The sequence below is a fragment of the Engraulis encrasicolus genome, chromosome 13, assembly GCF_034702125.1.
Source record: "Engraulis encrasicolus isolate BLACKSEA-1 chromosome 13, IST_EnEncr_1.0, whole genome shotgun sequence".
In the NCBI taxonomy this organism is placed as follows: domain Eukaryota; kingdom Metazoa; phylum Chordata; class Actinopteri; order Clupeiformes; family Engraulidae; genus Engraulis; species Engraulis encrasicolus.
The window spans coordinates 13,329,407-13,350,232 of record NC_085869.1 but is presented as its reverse complement, the minus strand read 5'-3'; the positions used below and the strand labels follow the sequence as shown (position 1 = coordinate 13,350,232).

At 43.0% G+C, this 20,826-nt stretch overlaps 1 protein-coding gene across 1 annotated transcript in view; it reads right to left on the bottom strand.

Moving 5' to 3' along the window:
• Nucleotides 1–20,826, bottom strand: part of LOC134460695 (ephrin type-A receptor 6-like) — a 138,927-nt gene that overhangs the window by 24,736 nt on the left and 93,365 nt on the right. The window contains exons 6-8 of the mRNA XM_063213074.1: nucleotides 17,504–17,602; nucleotides 14,727–14,889; nucleotides 9,953–10,055 (exon numbers count right to left, since the gene is read on the bottom strand). Of these exons, the coding sequence (XP_063069144.1) occupies nucleotides 9,953–10,055; nucleotides 14,727–14,889; nucleotides 17,504–17,602 (365 nt within the window). The remainder of the gene's footprint in view (nucleotides 1–9,952; nucleotides 10,056–14,726; nucleotides 14,890–17,503; nucleotides 17,603–20,826) is intronic.

The window sequence follows — 20,826 nt, the reverse complement described above, 5'->3', positions numbered from 1 at the left end:
GGCGGAGCTATGCACCAAGTTGGACAGATCTTGCAACTTACAGTGACACTGATGTAGCCCACGTTAGAAAGTTGAGGTCGAAACACATTCAAAGAACAAACGTGGCAATTCTTAATCCCATGCTTGCCAATTAGCTGTGCTTACGTGAGGCAACATTAGGTTTTGCGTTGCGTTGGGTCAGAATTGCTCATAAAGTGGCCTATCATGGACATGACCAAACTTAGGCTATCAATATTAAGCCTACCTTATCACATAGCTTTTACGATGAGATGCTATCACAATTGATTTTACCAAGCTAAGCAGTCCCTGTAGGAAGATAGTAATGACAGCAATCTTTACGCACGTGTTGACAGCGCTTGTATTTGACCAAAGTGCTCGCTGGTTGCGCATGGTGTAGGCTACCAGCATGGTAATCTGACTAATATACAATGGCTTTGGTTCACTATTATTATTTTTGACACATTTTGGTTCCCACTCCAATAATGGGACAAACGTTACAATAAAATATCGTTAGGCCTATCTATCTAATTTTGCCATGGCTAACCTTTCCCAGGTGCCACCTGTGGAACAGGTACTGCATGTCCTATGGGCTTTTTTTTGTTCATTTAATCCGATGGCTGTATAGTTAAGATTTTCTGGAGGCTTTTAGCATATTTAAGATTGTGTAGCTTTTATTAGGTCTATTTAAGATAATGTAGTGGTCTCAATGACAGATTACACTGACCCAGGCCAAGTGACCGCAAGAACCAAGGGGGCCCTAAAGCTCATCATCCACGCTACAGTTTCAATATCACTTTTAAAACATTGTGCATATCATTATTCATCCCTGGAAAGTGAAAAACAGGTAGGCTACCTGTTAAAAGTGGGTAATGTATTATATGCAGCCCTGGAATAGTCTGGCAGCAATAGTGCAGTTTTACTGCAGTATGCAATATTTTAGAAACACAACTCCATACTATACAAAAATATTTCACTTAACTCTAATGCATATTTGAATTGTATTGCAGTGCTAACAGATCTACACCTGGTATTTTACAGTAAATTACATAATATTAGGCCTACACTTACCATATGCTTTTCATCCAAAGGGACTTACAGTACAAGGTATTGGTACAGAGTATTGGCTACAGTCCCTGGAGAAGTAAGAGGTTAGATTCCTTGCACAAGGGCATCTCAGCCAGGGAGTGAGACACTGAGTGGTAGGGTGGGTTTCAAACCTGTAACAATCTGCTTTAAAGTCTCCTTAACCACTTGGCCAGGGGTGGAGAAACTTTTGCATCTGTACTATGAACACAAATCAGGATTTCCCCCTGCACTTTAGGCCTATATTGAAGGCGGCCACCTTCACAACAGACCCCACCTTCACTAGGTCCTCTGAAAATGCAACTTAATTGTATTGCAAATGTAATTCCTAAGAATACTTTACAAAATATGTCATATTTCATGTGAAGCTGCATAACATTAAAAGTATATCGGGCCCGGATAAGATGATTACGGCCCTTGGGACATAGGTTCTCCACCACACTGGGCCATGGGCCTTGGCAAAAAAAAAAAATCGACATTTTTGGGCTCCATTCTGGTATTGTGTTAAAATTTGACTTTTTTCCCTCATTTTCTTAGGGAACAAGCCCCTGAACCCCTAATAACCAAGGGTTTCTAATATCTAGGTTAATCTCTATCTAACTACGGGTATTGTAAATACATACAATATATACATATATATATATAGGCCTACAGTGGCCTGAAATCTCCAAATACCAATTAATATTCTTTAAATAGTGTTGTTACATTTGTATTAGTTGTATTGTATTAGTAATCTATGAGTTTTGTTCAGAAACCATTGTTAATTTCTATGTTTTGGTAGATAGAACCCTATAATTCTAAAAACATTTTGCGGCAAGGTTCTATCTACATTCTACCTGTTTAAAAAACACCACTTCCAAATGTTCAATTATTTAAATATTTCAGATTTAGAGTTCATTTAAGGTGTCTTTAAGTCTAGTGTATCAAATTAACATTTTCCATATGCCAATTATGATCTACAGAGTGCCCCAATTATACAGTGCAAAATCGCATCGTACAGCAATACATACAGTGGCCTGCAATCTCCAAATACCACTTAATTTTCTTTAAACAGTGTTGTTACAACTATTTTATTAGTAATCTATGAGTTTTGTTCAGAAATTATTGTTAATTTTGATGTTTTGGTAGATAGAACCTTATAATCCTAAAAACATTTTGCGATTTCAGTGCAATAAGGTTCTATCTACATTTTACCTGTTTTAAAAAACACCACTTCCAAATGTTCGATGATTTTAATATTTTAGATTTAGAGTTCATTGAAGGTGTCTTTAAGTCTAGTGTATCAAACAAACCTATTCCATATGCCACTTCTGATCTACAGAGTGCAAAATCTTTAAACCTCAATATCTCAGAACTGGTCAAAAGTCAGATAGAACCCTATAATCCTAAGGCGACGATATAACACAGGAAATAGTAGAGGAAGGGAAATAAAGACTACCAAAAAAAAGGCAATTGTGCAAAAACATATTCGTTGAGTTGAGGTAGACAAGAGATTAGCATGACCAAGAAGGAGTGTTGACAGGTATGTCGGTAACACTTTACTTTATGGATCGCTAATAAGGTGGTAATTTCATGTTAATTTCATAGTTATTTCAGGGTAATAACTGTTTGTTTTCAGTAACAACAGCAAAATAACCATACAGTTTCCAGTGCATTGTGGTGACACCCTGATGACTCGCAGCACGGTGACACTTTGTTGACACACACACACACACACACACACACACACACACACACACACACACACACACACACACACACACACACACACACACACACACACACACACACACACACACACACACACACGCACACATACACACACACACACACACACACACACAATGCACTGGAAACTGTATGGTTATTTTGCTGTTGTTACTAAAAACAAACAGTTATTACCCTGAAATAACTATGAAATAACTATGAAATTAACACGAAATTACCACCTTATTAGCGATCCGTAAAGTAAAGTGTTACCGGTAAGTCTATGATGAAGCATTGATGTAGAAGTTAGAGAAGTAAGACATAAATAGTATCCAATTAAGAGCATAAATCCTTGTAAGGTACACAAAGACATTCTGCAAAAAGTAATGTGATTGTAAAGTAGTGCAGTAAAAAGTAAAAAGTGTAAAAAGCATATGGGCAACCTAGCACACGGGCCGGCCATATTGTATGCACGCGTGCGTGCACATACAGTAGACACGTGAGTTAAGCTCTGCCAACTCTTCTCTTCATTTCCTCAACGCCTTCCTTCCTCTTCCTCGTACAGGCACTTGGAGAAGAACAAGATTAGCACGGTGCCGTCGTCGCGCACTTTGGATTTCATCGAGTCATTTTCCTCATTACAGCACCTCACACATTTACATTTCAGCAGATGGGGCCCGACTATTCATAGCACTCGTCCTCACACTAAAAAAGGAGCTTTGCTCGCTCTGCATGATATCTCATCATATTTCCGAAGTAGAGATCTCTCGCACAACCCTCTCTGGTACGTACATACACACACACTCAAGGTAGTAGAACCAACTTTAATTAATTTTATCACATGCTCCTGGATGCAATTAAAATTCTCCGGCATGATCCCATTCCAAGTATGGGGTAATGGACCTTGCTTTAGGAGACCCGTAGGAAGAGCAGAAGCGTTCTTTGGAGACACTTCGGCGTTGCTCCCACCGCCCTGATAAAGCAATTAGGTAGCCCATTAGAGCCTACGCTGCCTGCCTGCGTGGAGGAGAGGAGAGGAGAGGAGGCAGACGTCACCCACCCTCCTCCATGGGGCTGGGACCGAGAGAGCCGTGTGCTACTGTACTGTCACCATACTGGTGGAGGAGAGGAGGGGGAGCAGGCGTCATCCTCGCTCCTCCATGGGGCTGCATGAGACCGAGAGAGCCGTGTGCTACTGTACTGCCATACTGGTGGAGAAGAGGAGAGGGGGCAGGCGTCATCCTTGCTCCTCTATGGGGCTGTATGAGACTGAGAGAGCCGTGTGCTACTGTATTGCCATACTGGTGGAGGAGAGGAGAGGGGGCAGGCGCCATCCTCGCTCCTCCATGGGCATGAGACCGAGAGAGCCGTGTGCTACTGTACTGCCATACTGGTGGAGGCAGGGCCGCTGACAGCTTTTTCGGGGCCTGGGACAAAGCCATCTGAAAAGGCCCTCTCCCCTATTCATACATTGTGAAGGGGTCCCAATTCTGGGCCCCTCCTTTCTCTGGGCCCGGGACAACTAACCCCTGTCGGCAGGCCTGGGTGGAGGAGACATAAGGAAAAAGTCCAGAGAGGACATAGCATGTAACGGCAAACTGGCTCTGACTGTATTGGACAGCTGAAAGCTTCTGTTGAAGTCGCTGATGGACTTGTCTGTGGAGTGACTTGAGTTGCAGGCTGCAGAATGCCTTTGGTCATGTATAGTAAAGATGGCGGTAACACAAACCAATCATTCTGAGAGCACTTGTGCACATGAAGTAGGATGGGGAGCGTGTCAGAAAGCTGGAGGGGAAAAGGAGGGTACTACACCTGTCGATTAGTTACTGTAAAATGATGGCTTTTGTGTGTCATTTGAGAACAAAAAATAGCCTTTTTAGAAGAGAGTACATTGCTTTGAGGCAAGGATGTCAGATGCCAGAAATGGTGTGTAAACAATCTAGAAAAACTGTAATGCTAAATGTGACAGTAATGAGGGTAAACTTTACAGTCCATATGAGGCCTGTAGTTCTAGTTTAAAATGCTCTTGGCTGAGTTCCTGTAAAAAATGGCTTCCCACTTTTATTTGAGACATCTTTATTTTGTTTCCTGTGTAGGCTATATATTTGTGTGTGTGTGTGTGTGTGTGTGTGTGTGTGTGTGTGTGTGTGTGTGTGTGTGTGTGTGTGTGTGTGTGTGTGTGTGTGTGTGTGTGTGTGTGTGTGTGTGTGTGTGTGTGTGTGTGTGTGTGTGAGAGAGAGGGGGGGTGAGAGAGTGAGAGAGAGTGAAGGAGAGAGAGAAGGAGGGAGAGAGAGAAAGAGAGAGCTAGAGAGAGAGAGAGAGAGAGAGAGAGGGGGCAAAAGAGAGAATGAGAGAGAGTGAGAGATAGAGAGACAGTATTGGATCTCTGCTGTGTATCTGTGGTCTCTGGGTGACAGCATCTCCCCCTCTGCTGCCACGGCGACAGACAGCCGCTGTCCAGTTGTTGGGAGCTGTGTATGTGATGTGAAGAGTCGACGCTCCCCAGCCACGCCAGTGACAGGAAATAAATGAGACAGAGACCACCAGCTACTTCAAGCGCCAACAGAAATCAACTTTAAAGGCAGGCTGACTTGACTTGGGCAGAGCTGTACTGTAGGAATCGTCGGGATGATGATTAGACGTCTGTGATCTTTAGCCACCAGTAGGGTTTTCTTCGACGCACTTCAAGGGCCCTCTGGAAAAATTCATTCAGCTGTCAAACCAGCTTCCTGACATGCGAGTGGCTTTGAAATAGTAATCGGAGCAAAAATGATCGTGAACATTTTACTCAAAGATTCTACAGCTCCCATAGAACTCGGTGTTAAAAATCCTGCGAAGTCCTTATGGCATCATAATGAGAACTCTACATTATGGCAAAATTCCAATCACATATATGTGATGGTACTCCTAAAAGAACAACACTACTATGCCTGGATACGCAAGAAGGCCATAATAAGAGAAAGGACTAAAACTACCTATACTATGCTTTATATTTTTTCTACAATAATGACACCTAAAATGGTACAAGGAATTCAGGTAAGGCTCGAATTGGCCTTGAAAGACCTACAAGTGTTTTCTCGATTGTGACTGGCCATTAGGAACGCTGTGAAAGCAGGCAAGCAGATAGGAGAGTGGAGTGACGGGTGCGTGGGTGGTGTAGGAAGGGGAAGGGGAAGGGGCCAACATGATGGGTGCTGTCAGATTAGAACAGCATGTCACGCGGCGGCACGGGAGAGGAGAGGAGAGGAGAGGAGAGGAGAGGAGAGGAGAGGAGGCAACTGATAAGGAGAGGAGAGGAGAGAGGAGAGGAGAGGACAAGAGAGAAGAGGAGAGGAGAGGACAAGAGAGGAGGGGAGAGGAGAGGAGAGGAGGAGGGGGAGGAGGATGGGGAGGAGGAGGGGAGAGGATAGGAGGAGGGGGAGGAGAGGAGAGGAGAGGAGAGGAGAGGAGAGGAGAGGAGAGGAGGAGGGGGAGGAGGAGGGGAGAGGAGAGGAGGAGGGGGAGGAAGAGGAGAGGAGAGCTGGCTGATGGACAGAGCAGATAGCCAGTGCTCATCCGCTGAAGGAGGAGTGGAGGAATAGGAAGTGGCAGTATCGACCCCCCTACTGATGGGGTCACTCCATTCATTAAAAAACACCACTGACATGTGCCTCAAGCCAGACCTGCTGTGGACCCCCCGCCCCCAGACACTGGAGGTGGTGTACAAGCCCGCCGACAAGGGGTGGGCAAAGGGGTATGTTGTCCCGGGCCCAGGGAGAGAGGGGGCAGAGAATTTGGTCATAATTACATTGTATGCATTGGGTAAGGGGCCCGTCCAGATGACTTTGTCCTGGGCCCAGGAAAATCTGTCAGCGGCCCTGGTGGTGTACTAGGGGGCACTGGGGGTGTGGGGTCAGGGAAAGGCCTTGTGACCTCGCACAGGAATATTTACTTTGGCAATGGAGAACTGCATTGAGGAGGAAGTCAATACTGGGGCAGGGAGAGCTAGCCGCATTTCAGTGGGCATTGATTAACTTTTCATAAGCAATGTCAAGTGCTCTCTCTCATCCAGAACATCTTGGAAATGAACAAGTGTTACCCAAATAGTAGACACTAGAAGAAAAGGAAGAACTGCTAGTTGCATGTTAACAGAACAGTAGGGAAGTAAATTTATTCCATAAAAGAAAAGAAAAAAATGTAGCTATATAGGAAGCATTCCGGATGTATCTCTGCATATGCACTGGATGCTAGACTATATAATATAGAGTGAGATAATACAAATACAGTAGACATACAAAACATGCATGGCAAGAAATGGCAGATAAATTAAACCAAATATGTTCACCATTATTATTATTACAAGTGTCACCACAGGAAAATCCAGCACTGCCATTGATTATGTGATATTGAAAAGGACTCCCAGAGGGCTGTGTTTATTTACAGGGGGCTTTGTTTGTTTGTTGTGGTTTGTTTTACACCAGCAGGTGAGGCTGCTGATTTTTGATGTTGTGGACAACTTTGCGCTAGCTTTGTAAAAAAAAAAAAAAAAAAAAAAACAGACTTTAGATAAGTATGTATATCAGGGTGTGTGCGTGTGTGTGTGTGTGTTTTTGTATTTGTGTGTGCATGGTGTGCGCATGTGTTTGTTTTTGTCCTGAAAAAACAAAATGCAAAGAGGGGTACTGTAGGGATGGAGTTAGGCAGGGCCACTGACAGCTTTGGCTGGGCCCAAGACAAAGACATCTGAATGGGCCCCCCCACCCAATACATACGATGAAATGTGAACCCAATGCTGTGCCCCCCTTCCCCCTGGGCCCGGGACAGCTGACCCCTTTGTCCCCCTCTGTCAGTGGGCCTGTTTGTGTGTATGTGAACTCGGTGCTTGCCGGGCTGGGAGAGGATGACTGATGTTCTCCCATTAGGGCTCCACTGCTCGGCACTCCAAACTGCCTGCTTCAGCTCTTTCCCCCTGACATTATAAAACTCCACTCCCACTCTACTCAATGCAAACCCAAACTAAGGAGCAAATAAACATGATTTGACCTCTAGTGTCTACGTTATTGCAGATACAGTAGCTTAAAGGCAGATGTTGTATGGGGCATTTATGGAAGGAAAGACGGCTTCATCACGGTCACTAAAACATAATAGGTAATGCCTCTTTTCCACTGCCGGTTATCTGGTAGGCCTACAGCTCGACAAAGCACGACTCAGCCGCCACTTTTTGCTTTTCGAAGAGGCATGACACAGCTCAATCGAAAAGCAAAATGTGGAGGCCGAGTCAAGCTGTGTCGAGGTGTAGGCCAACCAGAAAACCGGCAGTGGAAAAGAGGCAATAGTATGCATGAGCAGACCGTGGTGAGGTGGAAGATTTCAAAAACACTTCCTACTTCACAATTATAGCTTTCTACAATTTTAACCTTTCACAAATTGAAAGCCATGAAGAAGCCTTCAATTACGCCATCATTGAGTACATGTACATTTTCTGTATTGACATTTGAATTCTAACATGGCACAAAATCACTATGCAATTAGCTAGGCAGGTGTGCCTACCGTAGTTATCTACCTTAGTTATCTATTAACCGCATTTGATCTTTTGAGCTTTAGCAAAACTCCCTTCCCAATTTAAAAGCAGTGCTGGACTTTCTCCTGCTTTTCTGTGTCAAAAGGGCAAATAGTGAAAATTGCACTGCAGAGTTTTCTCGTGGTGTTCAAGGATGGGAAGGTCCGTTGTTTTCTATTTTCGTTCACACAGCACAAAACCCAGATATGAGCAGTCAGCATAAATGGCCTGGGTGAAATGAATCATATACTGTACAAAGTAGGAATGTGTTCAAGTCATGTCTGTCACACAGGTGTGCACTGTGCAGCACAGTAGAATAGCGATATTAAAAAGTGATGTGAATTGACACTTTTTTTGGAGGGCTTATGGGTAGAGTAGATGATATCGCACATGCAAAATCAGCCATGCAGGCACCCCTTCACACACAGCCCTTCTGTTCAATGCAACACCACTGATATGCAAGTGAACAGAACTGATGCTCTGCTTCATCGCTTCACATCCCATGATAACAAAACAGATTCTGCAGCGTTCATTTAACACGTAGAGGGTTGATTTGACCTTATTTGGACTTAAATGAACTCTTTAAGTGTTGAATTAACGCCACAAAATGTACTGTGTACAGTTGCTAGTTGACGGGACATAGTCCTGACATAAAAGTGAAACAAATGATGGCACAATGTATCAGAACAATATCAAAACCGCCACACACAACCCGACATGATTTTTTAAAAACACTTTTTGATGGTTATATTTGTTGCTAGGTAGCCTAACTCAGATGCTTCCATTGTGCTCGTGTCAAAACTACAAGATTTTATGTCTAGGTTCAACTTAATTCTCACTGAGAAAATTGGCTAGTACAGTATATAATTTACTGCACTCCCAAAACCCTCTCAATCCCATGAGCTTTGACTAATGCCTCTGCAACACCTCACCAGTGCACAACACACCTGTCCTCACACAACAACTTGGTGTCAATATCAGGCAACGTCTGTGGCGTGCCTACAGTAACACTGACTGTGGCTGTTTGGAGGACCTTATTTCCATCAGCCACCAACCTCATTCACATGAAACCTACAGTACTGCTCCACAAAGAACTCCAATGAATTCAAATGTCAGAGAAAGGTCAGACCTTCTAGCACCCTCCATGGAAACGTTTTGATGCTTTATAGTAGCAAAGTGTAAAGTATCTTCCTGGTGGCTTTTAGGTTCAGTAACTTACCTGTTACCTTTTGAGGTACATTGTGTTTAAAAACATCGTTGATCTTCCTGTTGCTCTTTTAGGTTACAAAAAAGGTTTGTACCAGTAAGAGTAATATAGTACGTATGCCTCCCTTTATTTAAAAAAGAATCCACATTGACTCTGAAAGAACACTGCATTATAAAGGAGGATCGTCGTTCTGCGTTGTCCTGTGTGTGTGTGTGTGTGTGTGTGTGTGTGTGTGTGTGTGTGTGTGTGTGTGTGTGTGTGTGTGTGTGTGTGTGTGTGTGTGTGTGTGTGTGTGTGTGTGTGTGTGTGTGTGTGTGTGTGTGTGTGTGTGTGTGTGTGTGTGTGTGTGTGCGTGTGCGTGGCGTGGTGTGTGTGTGTGTGCGCACGTGCTTGCATGTGTCTTTTGTGATTCCTACCTTCCCGTGATGAGGAAGAACAGAGTGAGGATGACGAGCAGGGTGAAACCTCCAACTGCTGCCGTGACGATGACCAACACCTGACCTTGATCAGCTGCCATATCTGAGGCTGAGTGGCAAAACACAGATATTTCATTATACAATACACTACAATACAACATGCATTAATAGAGTGCAGTATTACAACTATGATGCTATTATATTAATTATACACTACAATACAACATGTATTAATATAGTGTAGTATTACAACTATGATGCCATTATACAATACACTACAATACAACATGCATTAATATAGTGTAGTATTACAACTATGATGCTATTATATTATTAATTAATACAGTAGGCCTATACACAGAGGAGTGTCATTGTTTCTGACTATGCAGCACATAGGCTTTTTATCTCAAAATACGTTTTATGTAAACTTATTCTTCTTAATGTGTTTTTTGTACATTTATTTTCCTTTTTGTCTACGTGTTTGTCTGTGTCTGTAACTATATGTATGCTGCCATTTTGACCAGGACTCCCTGGCAGAAGAGACTGTAGTCTCAATGGGACAATCCTGGCTAAATAAAGGATAAATAATTAAAAAAAAATATTATACAGTACAATACAACATGTATTTATGTAGCACAGTATCAAAACTATGATACTATTATATAATATAGTACAATGCAACATGTATTTATATATAGCGCAGTATCACAACTATGAAGTTGTCTCAAAGCGCAATGGTAAGAGGAAAGAACAGCCCTATAGTCTTCTCTCCAGGCTCAAGGGTTGCATCTGGTTATTCCTTTTACGGCTTCATAGACTTCTGAATTATATCCAAAACACTCTCCTTTGAGTCAAGGTAGTTGGAGTATTTAAAAACCCTTTATTTTACATCTGGGCCTCGATTAGCCTAGAAATCTAGACGCCCCAGCGACGGGTCTGGCTCGCCAGGCTAGGCCTCGATGTAAAATAAAGGGTTTTCAAATGCTCCTACCTTGACTCAAAGGAGAGTGCTTTGGATATAATTCAGAGGTCTTAAAGGACCACTTAAGCCAATTTCAACATGCATTTGTAATGCTCACACTACCCTGGATTTGTCAGTACCTGAGGGTTTTTTTTCCTTCTTCAGCCTTTTCCGAGATCTTGGTCATTGTAATTGGGGCAGCGCTTTTTTTACATTTAAATTGTTTTTTTTTTTTTTAATTTATTCCAAAAACATCCAAAAGGTTATACACATCAGCAGACAACTAGCAAACAGCTGTACCTTTTGGGAAAATATCTGGAGTAGGCCTATGTTATCTTTTTTTAAAATGTAAACAAACGCTGCCCCCATTAGAATAGCTCATATATCTCAGAAAGGGCTTAGCCAAAAAATGTGGTATCACCGGGTATTGACAAGTCAAGGGTAGCGTGAGTAATACAACAGCATATTGAAATTGACTGAACTGGTCCTTTAACTCCATTATACAAAATTGCATAGACACATTTTAACACCCTAACTGGTCAATGGATACATACATTTTTTTAGTTAGATCATAATGTATGTATCTCCTGGTGCGCATAGACTATTTAAGGGTTCAGATTGAAAACAAATCAACAAATAAAAAAAAAAACATTCATAACCAAAAGAGAGAGAAAGGACTGCTTAACTGGGTCACTTGTCCAAGTTTAGTAACACTTCTCATAAAAAACTTGGGCGTTCAGATAACCATGTGAAAAAAAATGCATTAATGCAAATGAAGTAATCAGAGGTCATGAAAAATCAAGCTACACACAATCAAGAACACCACAAAAGATGTGTGGTGAAAGCTAGAGAGGTGGAGAGTAGGGGGGGGGGAGCCAATGACAATTGAGGAGGAGAAGAGTGTGCTATGACAATTGAGGAGGAGGAGGAGGAGGAGGAGGAGGAGGAGGAGGAGGAGGAGGAGGAGGAGGAGGAGAGTGTGGAGAAGATGAGAAGAGAAGAGGAGGAGAGGAGTGTGCTGTAAAATCTTTGATAAAGCAGTGAGTGGGGCATGAGGATGGGGACAGAGCCAGATTGATATAGCCTGGGGCCCCTAAGCTACAGGTTGCTGTGCCCCCCCCCCGGAAGGCAAATTTTGCAAAAAATGACACAGACAGTGTCATAATTACGAGCTAGGAATCAAGGATAGCATGTCTGCCAATTGTGGACAGTATTAACAAGATTTAAAAATGATTTTCCAATATCACATCTTGACATAATTCTGAAATGTTGTACTTTTGGCCAATCGGGGGGGCCCCTGGCAGGTGGGGGCCCATAGGCTTCCTAGCCATATCTAGCCAGTGCATGCGTTACTCCAGCCCTGGACGTGGAGAGTGCTGATGCGATGTGACACGGTTGGACAGAGCAGAGGTAATTAGTGGCCCTCTTTTGATGAAGAGGGGTACTGCAGATCTCAACAGCAGATTACTTCACACAAACTTTAACCCCAGAAAGCCTTCAGTGTTCTTGGTTTTTTGTTTTAAATGGGGAGGGGGCGTTTAATTAACGAAGCCAGTTTGATTTGCTAGAGTGCTAATGAGTGCTTTGAGCAGAACAGTGAGGCATCAGAGCCTACTATGTCAGCCAAAACTCTGGTCTTACAGAGGTTTCTTTTTTCGCTAAACCTGGCTCCTCACAAAGCACCTACAGTACAGTACTGTGCACTCTCTCTCTACTTCTCCGGCAAACACATGCCCTCGCCTGAGTAGCAACTCAAATGTGAAATGAGAAAAATGCTCAATGACCTGAACACCTACCTATTTATTACCTAAAATATATTTATGGCGGGGTGTCGTATAAAAAAAATTATAATAATAATAGAAGAGAAAATAAAGCAAAAAGATAAAAGCTGATTCCTTAAATGCTCCAGGTACTACTATGCTATATACTATGTGCCCGTGATGCTGGTGACTTGGCTGGCAAGGTTATGATGAACATAATGGGATCATTTTCTGTCTACATTCCAGTGGGTCTAATTTGATTGTTCTCAAACCGTTGGTGTTTATTGTTGAAAGGCAATGAACACCACCTTTATCTAGGGGCCATAATGGCTATAAATGCCACAACCCTTTTCAAATGTGATTATCCTTCCTTCAGCGTGCAAGCGGATGAATGAATATTCAGCGCGGCTGAGAGGGGGCTCAAGCGGCACACTGCGGAGACTGACAGACAGAGCAGGGAAAAGATCTGGGGTGCGTTTCTCGACAACATTTTTGGTTAATAAGTTAGCAACTGACTTTGTTGCAATGCAATTTCCCATTGGAAACCTAATAAGTTGCTAACTGGTTAGCAACTACTCTATGCTTTCGAGACTCGGCGCCCTGGTCGACAGGAACAGCTGTGGAGGACAGGGGGAACTAGAGTACCCACCGGGCACCATAGACAGCCATAGCCTAATGGTTAGGGAGATAGTCTTAAGATTACAAGATTGGAGGTTCGAATCCCCTGCCTACCTCTACCTACCTGTACAACTTCACCCATGATGGCTTACGTGCCTTTGAGCAAGCCACCTAACCCCATATTTCTTGGGGACTCACTAGTTTGACGCCCTTTCGGTACCATCACATGGTAATCAAACATTTCAAACAAGCAATTTAGGGTTAGGGTTAAGGTTAGGGTTAGGGTTTAGGGATGGCGAAAATGGAAAAAACTCTTAACCGGCTACTGGGACTCATGAACCGGTGGTTAACCGGTTAACCGGTAATCTTAAATTATACAACGTTCACGTGCCTGATATGCACAGCACTGATTTTTTTTAAAATATATATTTTTCACATAAGCCTTTTTTTTGCTGCACAGACAGGACCTGCCATGTCCAGCCACTGTTGCCAGATGGAAAATGCTGAATTATCGTACTAAAACCTCAAAATTATCGTTTTTGGGGGCTTTTTGGGAGGAAATTACTTTATAGTTATTATTATTATTACAACCGGTTAACCGGTGGCAGAACATTTTAACCGGTTAAAGTTGATCCGGTCGACTATCGGTTAACCGGTTACCGGTTAACATCCCTATTAGGGTTAGGGTTAGGTTTAGGTTTAGGGTTAAGGTTAGGGTTTGGTTTAGGTTTAGGGTCGTATGACATAAGGCGTAAGTACCGAAAGGGCGTCGAATTAGTGAGTCCCTATTTCTTGAGGGACTGTAACCAATACCCTGTAATATCTGTGGGCACATTCAGGCTGACTGAGAACCGTGCCGGTTCTCGTTCCCGCACCTAATCGCGAACCGGCCGTCGTGTTCATGCCAAAGATCTTAGCGTTCGCGAACCGGAAAGTTCGTTTGCAATGTGAACCACGAAATACTCGTTTTTTCTCCGCGAACCGTGATGACAACGTGTCCGTCAGCAGGTCCATCCGGGTAACACAGTCACGTGCGTAAAAAGTTCAGAGCCCTGTATGAACACAGGCTGTTCGCAGGTAAGCACTTAAAAGCTGAACGTAACTGGTGCGTGCACCGGCACCGGCTCCGTTCTGGTCGGCCTGAAATCTCTATGTTATTCGCTTTGGAAGAAAAGCGTCAGTTGATGTAAATGTAATGTACAGTAATGTAATAATAAGACTACTGCAGTGGTGTAGTCTACTTTTTTATGGTGGGTATACTGTATATTTGAGCATTTTCTGAAGTGGGTATACTGTATATATTTGTGCTATTCAAACTATGGATCAATCAATTTTAAGTGGGTATACTGAAATCCCTGAAATTTAGAAGTGGGTATACTCCGTATACCCGCGTTCTACATAGACTACACCACTGGACTACTGTAGAGAGCCTTACCGTCTTCCCCCGTCTCAAACTCAAACTTGGGGCTGTAGCCGGTGTAGCCAGCAGGCGTGCGCGCTCGGATGTGGAAGGTGTAGATGGTGGAGGGCTTGAGTCCGGCGATGATGACACTGGGCACCTTGCTACGCGTGGAGGAGTAGCTGAGTTGCTCGTGCTCCTGAAGGAAGGACGTGCATGTAACATAGAAAACAAAACAGAACTCAGAAGCTGTTTACTTGTATATTTCCTTAAAGGACTAGTTCAGTCAATTTCAACATGCAGTTGTAATGCTCACACTACCATGGACTTGTCAGTACCTGAGGTTCTTCTTCTTCTTTTCTTCTTCTTCGGCCTTTTTACGAGATCTTGGTCATTGCAATGGGGGCAGCGCTTTGTTTACATTTTTTTTTTTTAATCATTTTTATTTATTCCCAAAAACATCCGAAAGGTTATACTACATCAGCAGACAACTAGCAAACAGCGGTACCTTTTGGGAAAATATTTGGAGTAGGCCTATGTTATTTAAAAAAAAAAATTAAACAAACACTGCCCCCATTACAATAGCTCTCATCTCGGAAAGGGCTTAGCCGAAAAATGTGGCATCACCGGGTACTGACAAGTCAAGGGTAGCGTGAGCAATACAACAGCATATTGAAATTGACTGAACTGGTCCTTTAACTCCTTTATACAAAATTGCATAGACACATTTTAACACCCTAACTGGTCAATGAATTTAATTTCCCTTGGGATTAATAAATAAATTGGTTTTGATGCTCCGTTCACAAGTAAACAGAATTTAAGAATGCGCAAATCAATAAACCGGCTTTAAAAATATAATATTTAGGGGGCTAAAACGCACCTGTTACAATTAAGTTTTTATTTTTATCCACATGTCGGAAACGTAAACGTAAACGGATAAAAAAACATCCATATCCAGATACGTATAACCAGCACTTCAGTGTTTCTCGCTGAACATTTGTTAGTCAAGGTGGGTTAGGGGAGAGGTGGTATCACAGATACATCACCCCAAATGAACACCTTGTACTTATCACCTCACATACGTACATACACTTCACAATCTTGATCTTTTCAGGGTAGTGTCACTGTGTCAAGGTGAGAAGTGTGTTGTCAAGGAGACATAACTATAAAGTGCAGAGGGAAACCCTGCCAAGGACGGCTTTACGCCAGAATATGTGTTAAAAGGGACATGCCGCAATAGAACTTTTAAATGAGAGAACAAGCTTACCTCGTCTAATAGTCTAATTATACAGTTACAACGTTTTGAAGATTGAGGTGTGCCTACGGTACCCTTACAACTTGTGAGGGACATGTGAACAGACACCACAGACGTCTCCTCTTGTCAGATGCCAGATCTAGCCAGGTCCCTAAACAGGCTCGCTTGCCTTCACAGATATGGATATTGTGGATTAGCAAAGGCCCACGCTAGGCATAAGCAGAGTACGCAGAGCGCTTAGGGCCTCAACCACATTGCCCTAAAATTGGGGCCTCCTAAATTGAGATTGACTGAAAAACCTTATGAAAAAATGACATTACAAAATATATTTATTAGTTATGAAAAATATTTTTATTTTAAAGAAATGTGTATTCCATTACTCAATCCCGGCAAGCTAACTATTATTGTTATTACTATTATTTGGCTTATTATTGGGCTTATTATTATTATTATTATTTTATTATGATTATTTCATTATGAGGGGGGCCACCTCACCAGTTACGCGTAGGGCCTCCAAAACCTTAGCAGTGGCCCTGGGTCGGCAGGAGCTTTTTATGTAATTACGCGTGCCTGTCGCACAGGAGCTAATTTGCCCATACTGTAACTAATAGTCGAAATAATAGAACACACAGCTTGTTCATTTAATTTTAGGCTAACTCGCGTACAGATCATGTAAAGAATCCCACAGCGGAAAATAGTACTTCTTATTGTCGTCTCTGAGAAATTAATAGGATCTTATTGACTTCTGATCTGTCTCTCCTAAAACCCCCTTAGGAGAGAGAAATAGCAGTATAATTGTAATTTCAGATCTCGTTTATGAGGAGCTCAGATTGGATTGATCTTGCTTCACTGAAATTTATTTTTAAGCTGTTTACAATAACTATGACACAAAGGCCAGATGTTACTGAATTCTGAATAGTTTCTCAGTAGAGCTCCCTTTGAAGATTCAAGTCACCCCAATAGAACATTGTATTTATTTATGAATACCAAAACCGACTTTATAATCTCAAATTAAGTGTCCCATCAGAGGAGAGAGTGAACAGGCCCCACCGTGGCACAAGCGGTAGGGCACTGTACTGTTACACCGGGGACCCAGATTCAATTCCCAACCTTGAGGTAATTCCCGATCTTCCCCTCTCTTTTTCTCCCACTCACTTCCTATCCCACTCTTCACTGTCAACCCCGGCCCATATATATATATATATATTTATATGGCACTAGATTACTACGTCTGCGACCCGGGTTCGATTCCGACCTGGGTCATTTGCTAATCCTCCCCCCATCTCTCTCCCTCACACTTCCTGTCGCCTCTCACTCTCATACTGTCCTATCGAAATAAAGGCAAAAATGCCCCTATATGTAGCCCCTTAATGCACGGCGTACCCTCAGTGGCACGCTGTAATAGCCATTGAATAGTTAAGTATCATAGTACTACAATACTATGACATAACACAGGGCCTTTAGTAATATATTACGACTTGGTCATTGCCATTCTGGTAACAGCAAATTTATAACACTGTGTCTTAACGGGATATATACATAGAGTGAGTGAGCATACCTTTTCGTAATACTTGATCTCATAGTCCAAGACGGGCAGCGGGGAGCGCTCAGTGTCCTTCCAGGAGAGGGCAATACTGTTCTGGGCCGCCCAGTCCTTCTGCACCATGCCAACGAGCGAGGGGCCTGGGGAGGGAGGGGTCACAGGATGGGATGATGGGGTTAGATCATTTGGTTAAGTGATTTGGTTAATTTTTTAAACATTTCTGAAAATAGGGACCCAAGGGTGCAGGGCCCTCCCGTAAGTCAGTTCTACATCGCTAATTATGAGGGGGGCCCCTTTAAGCCAATAGTGCCCGGGCCCTATTTCTCCCCCAGTCCAGCCTTCTGCACCATGCCGACGAGAGAGGGGCCTGGGGAGGGTCACAGGATGGGATGGGGGGTTAGATCATTTGGTTTGGTCAGCCTGCCCTGGCTCTATCCAGTCCAACTCTTCCCAGGACTGGACTGGCCATCTGGCATATCGGGCATTTCCCCGTGGGCCCTGCACCCTCGTGGGCCCCTATTTTCAGAAATCAGAAAACACTTTTTTTTTTTAAAAAAACATTTCTAAAAATAGGGCCCAAGGCTGCAGGGCCCATCGGTGAGTCAGTTCTGCTTCGCTAATTAAGCCAAAAGTGCCCAGGCCCTATGTCTCCCCCAGTCCAGTCCACCCCTTCTCTTCCCATCATGCCTCATTACAGTAATCTGCCGTAGCCCTGCTAATGAGAGAGGTCAGAGGTCATATAACCCTGTGGGTGACTGGAGGTCACACGGCTTCGTGACCCTGCCCATAATACGATGGGATCTCATCTCTGCCATCCACTATAAGCCTGACAAGGAACAAATCGCGCACTAATATATTCCTCAAGGCTAGGAGGCATAAAACATCATCAAACACTTGATCTTGATGGCATTGAAAAATGTAATCTAAATGGCACTTTCAAATATAATCGTAGAACCAAACAGGCGAAGAGATTATGTTTGCAATGCATTTTGTCTAATGTTGGCCTCCTTTCTAGCCCATAAAATCGATTCACAGCATAACAATCAGCAATTCTTCACCAGCATTATTTCCCTGTGATATGTTATTCGTCGCGATCAAACTGTCACTTAAACTGTCACTTAAAGAGACTTTGGTGCTAGAGCTCTCTTTTTTTAAACAATTACTCGGTTTCATGGCAATCATTTTTGATCACAAGCAGATCAGATATAACGCCGGATTACATGAATGATATTGCAAAGTGTTGCACAAACAAAAAAATCTGTGACGGATAGATGCACACAGGAACTTTTGGCGGAAAACAACTTTGGGCGGAGGCATAGAAATATGAGTGACTTATCAAAGTTAATAGTTAGTGATCAAGTATGAAGTTTTCTCAAGCTTGTTAAAAATAAAAATAAATTTAGAAAAGCACAACATAAGCCGTTCACATTCACAAACACATGCTAAAAGAAACTTTTTCTCTTCTCGCTCTAACTCCGTTGACTTGATTTGTAAAACCTGAATAGTAGCCTACAGTCTCCCATGCTTAGCGGCAGGTCAGCTGAAGGTCTGTGAGTCCCTCTGAGTGAATTGGGCTGTACTGTATCAACTCTTGCCTTGATTCATTTGTACTGCCAGACTGCTGATAAGAGAGAGTTTGCATGCACGCACAGACGGGCCAGACGGACCGGTCGGTGAAGACGGAGGACTTGACAGCCTGCCTGAGCCTGAGCGAGCAGGAGGACAGCGCAGAGCAACACGGGCTCAAGCAAAGGCTGGATGGCCATAGGGCATACAGGGCATTTGCCCAGTGGACTGTTGATGATTTTGGCTTGGCCTTCCCCTTTATGTAATGATATCAGTCCTCCTCATGCCGCCATAGCAAACCTCTGCCAGTCAGATCTTAAATATTCATTTTGGCTCTTTTGGTCAAAATAGCTCGTAATAGATGACTAAAAATGTTGACACATGCTTCATTGTGTCTCTCAATGCCTGGTATACCGGTTTTGGATGAAAATGCCCGGTCTGATTTTTTATACCAGACCAGTCCTGGCACAAGCGCGCCAGAGCTCTGCAGCAATTAGATGAGGGATGCAGTGTAATAATAGCATGTGTGGTTGATTATCAGCGGTCAGAAGAGGTCTTACGGATGTCTTGAGAATACCGATAGGCTGTAACTTTAATACGCTATACTGAAGTACTGTATTTAGGAAACTGCTGTCAAGCAAATACTTTTTTATCTCAGTCTGAACATTGGCCTTGTTCAAAGTAGATAGCAAGAATTGGGTGTTGTTTTGATTATACTATTAAATGAGCGCAGGGTGTGATTGCAACATTTCACAATGAATACTAACCATTGTACACAAACCACAAAATGCACCAGAGTTCAGAACGCTACAGTAGTTCAGTATTGTTTCCAAGAAAGCTTTGTGCACACAGGGGCGGTTCCAGACATGTGTTATTGGGGTGGCAAAGGGGTGGCAAAGTGTATTTCAGGGGGGCATGCTCCTACACTAAGGGAAAATTATAAACACTATATAATCGACACACACACTTATGTGATACAGTGAATCCCTTAAAGTGAAACCCTGCAACCTAAAGTTCTATGTCTGAAATGATGTCAAGCATTAAGGCTATTGGTCACAATCAGGGCTCTTAATTGGGGTGGCAAATCATATTTCTGGGGGGGCAAATGCCACCCCCTGCCACCCCTTAGAACCACCCCTGTGTGCACATCAACTATGTTGACAATGACAGTTATGTATGCATGCTGCCATCTGCACTGCGGCTAGCCCAGACAGAACCTCACTACCCACACGTCTTGTCTAGGATGAGAAACTAGCCGTATGTCCAATCTTACCAGCGAGTTGGAAAAAGCATGGACCTAAATTCAAAATAACAGCTGGCCTACTGCAAATAACTTACTTTGAATGCATTGGAGATCATTGAGCTGTCTGAGGATGTACAACTCTGGTTATTGACACGTCCAATGACTAATGATGAAAATCAATTCCAACCCAGACTGAAAAATGTAAATGGGCGTTTGTGCGGGAAGCCATGTGTATATAAATCCAGCGTGTGTCTCTTGGCTCGGCCCTGTGGTGACACAGCCTCTCTGTTTCACTCTAATTAAATGTATCCTTAGACAGCCAGAGCCAGTTGCCATCCGGAGTTTTTTTTAATGTGTGACAATATTTATAGACAAGCAATTCATTTAATGCAAAGAATCCAAGGGAAAAAAACAAACAGTTGTGAAATTGCCACTATTTCAAAATAACAGTGAAATGCCTTGCTCTCTTAGTTGATTTGGGGGTTGGTGTATTGAATTCTCTCAGTCAACAACTGAATATCAGAAGTGC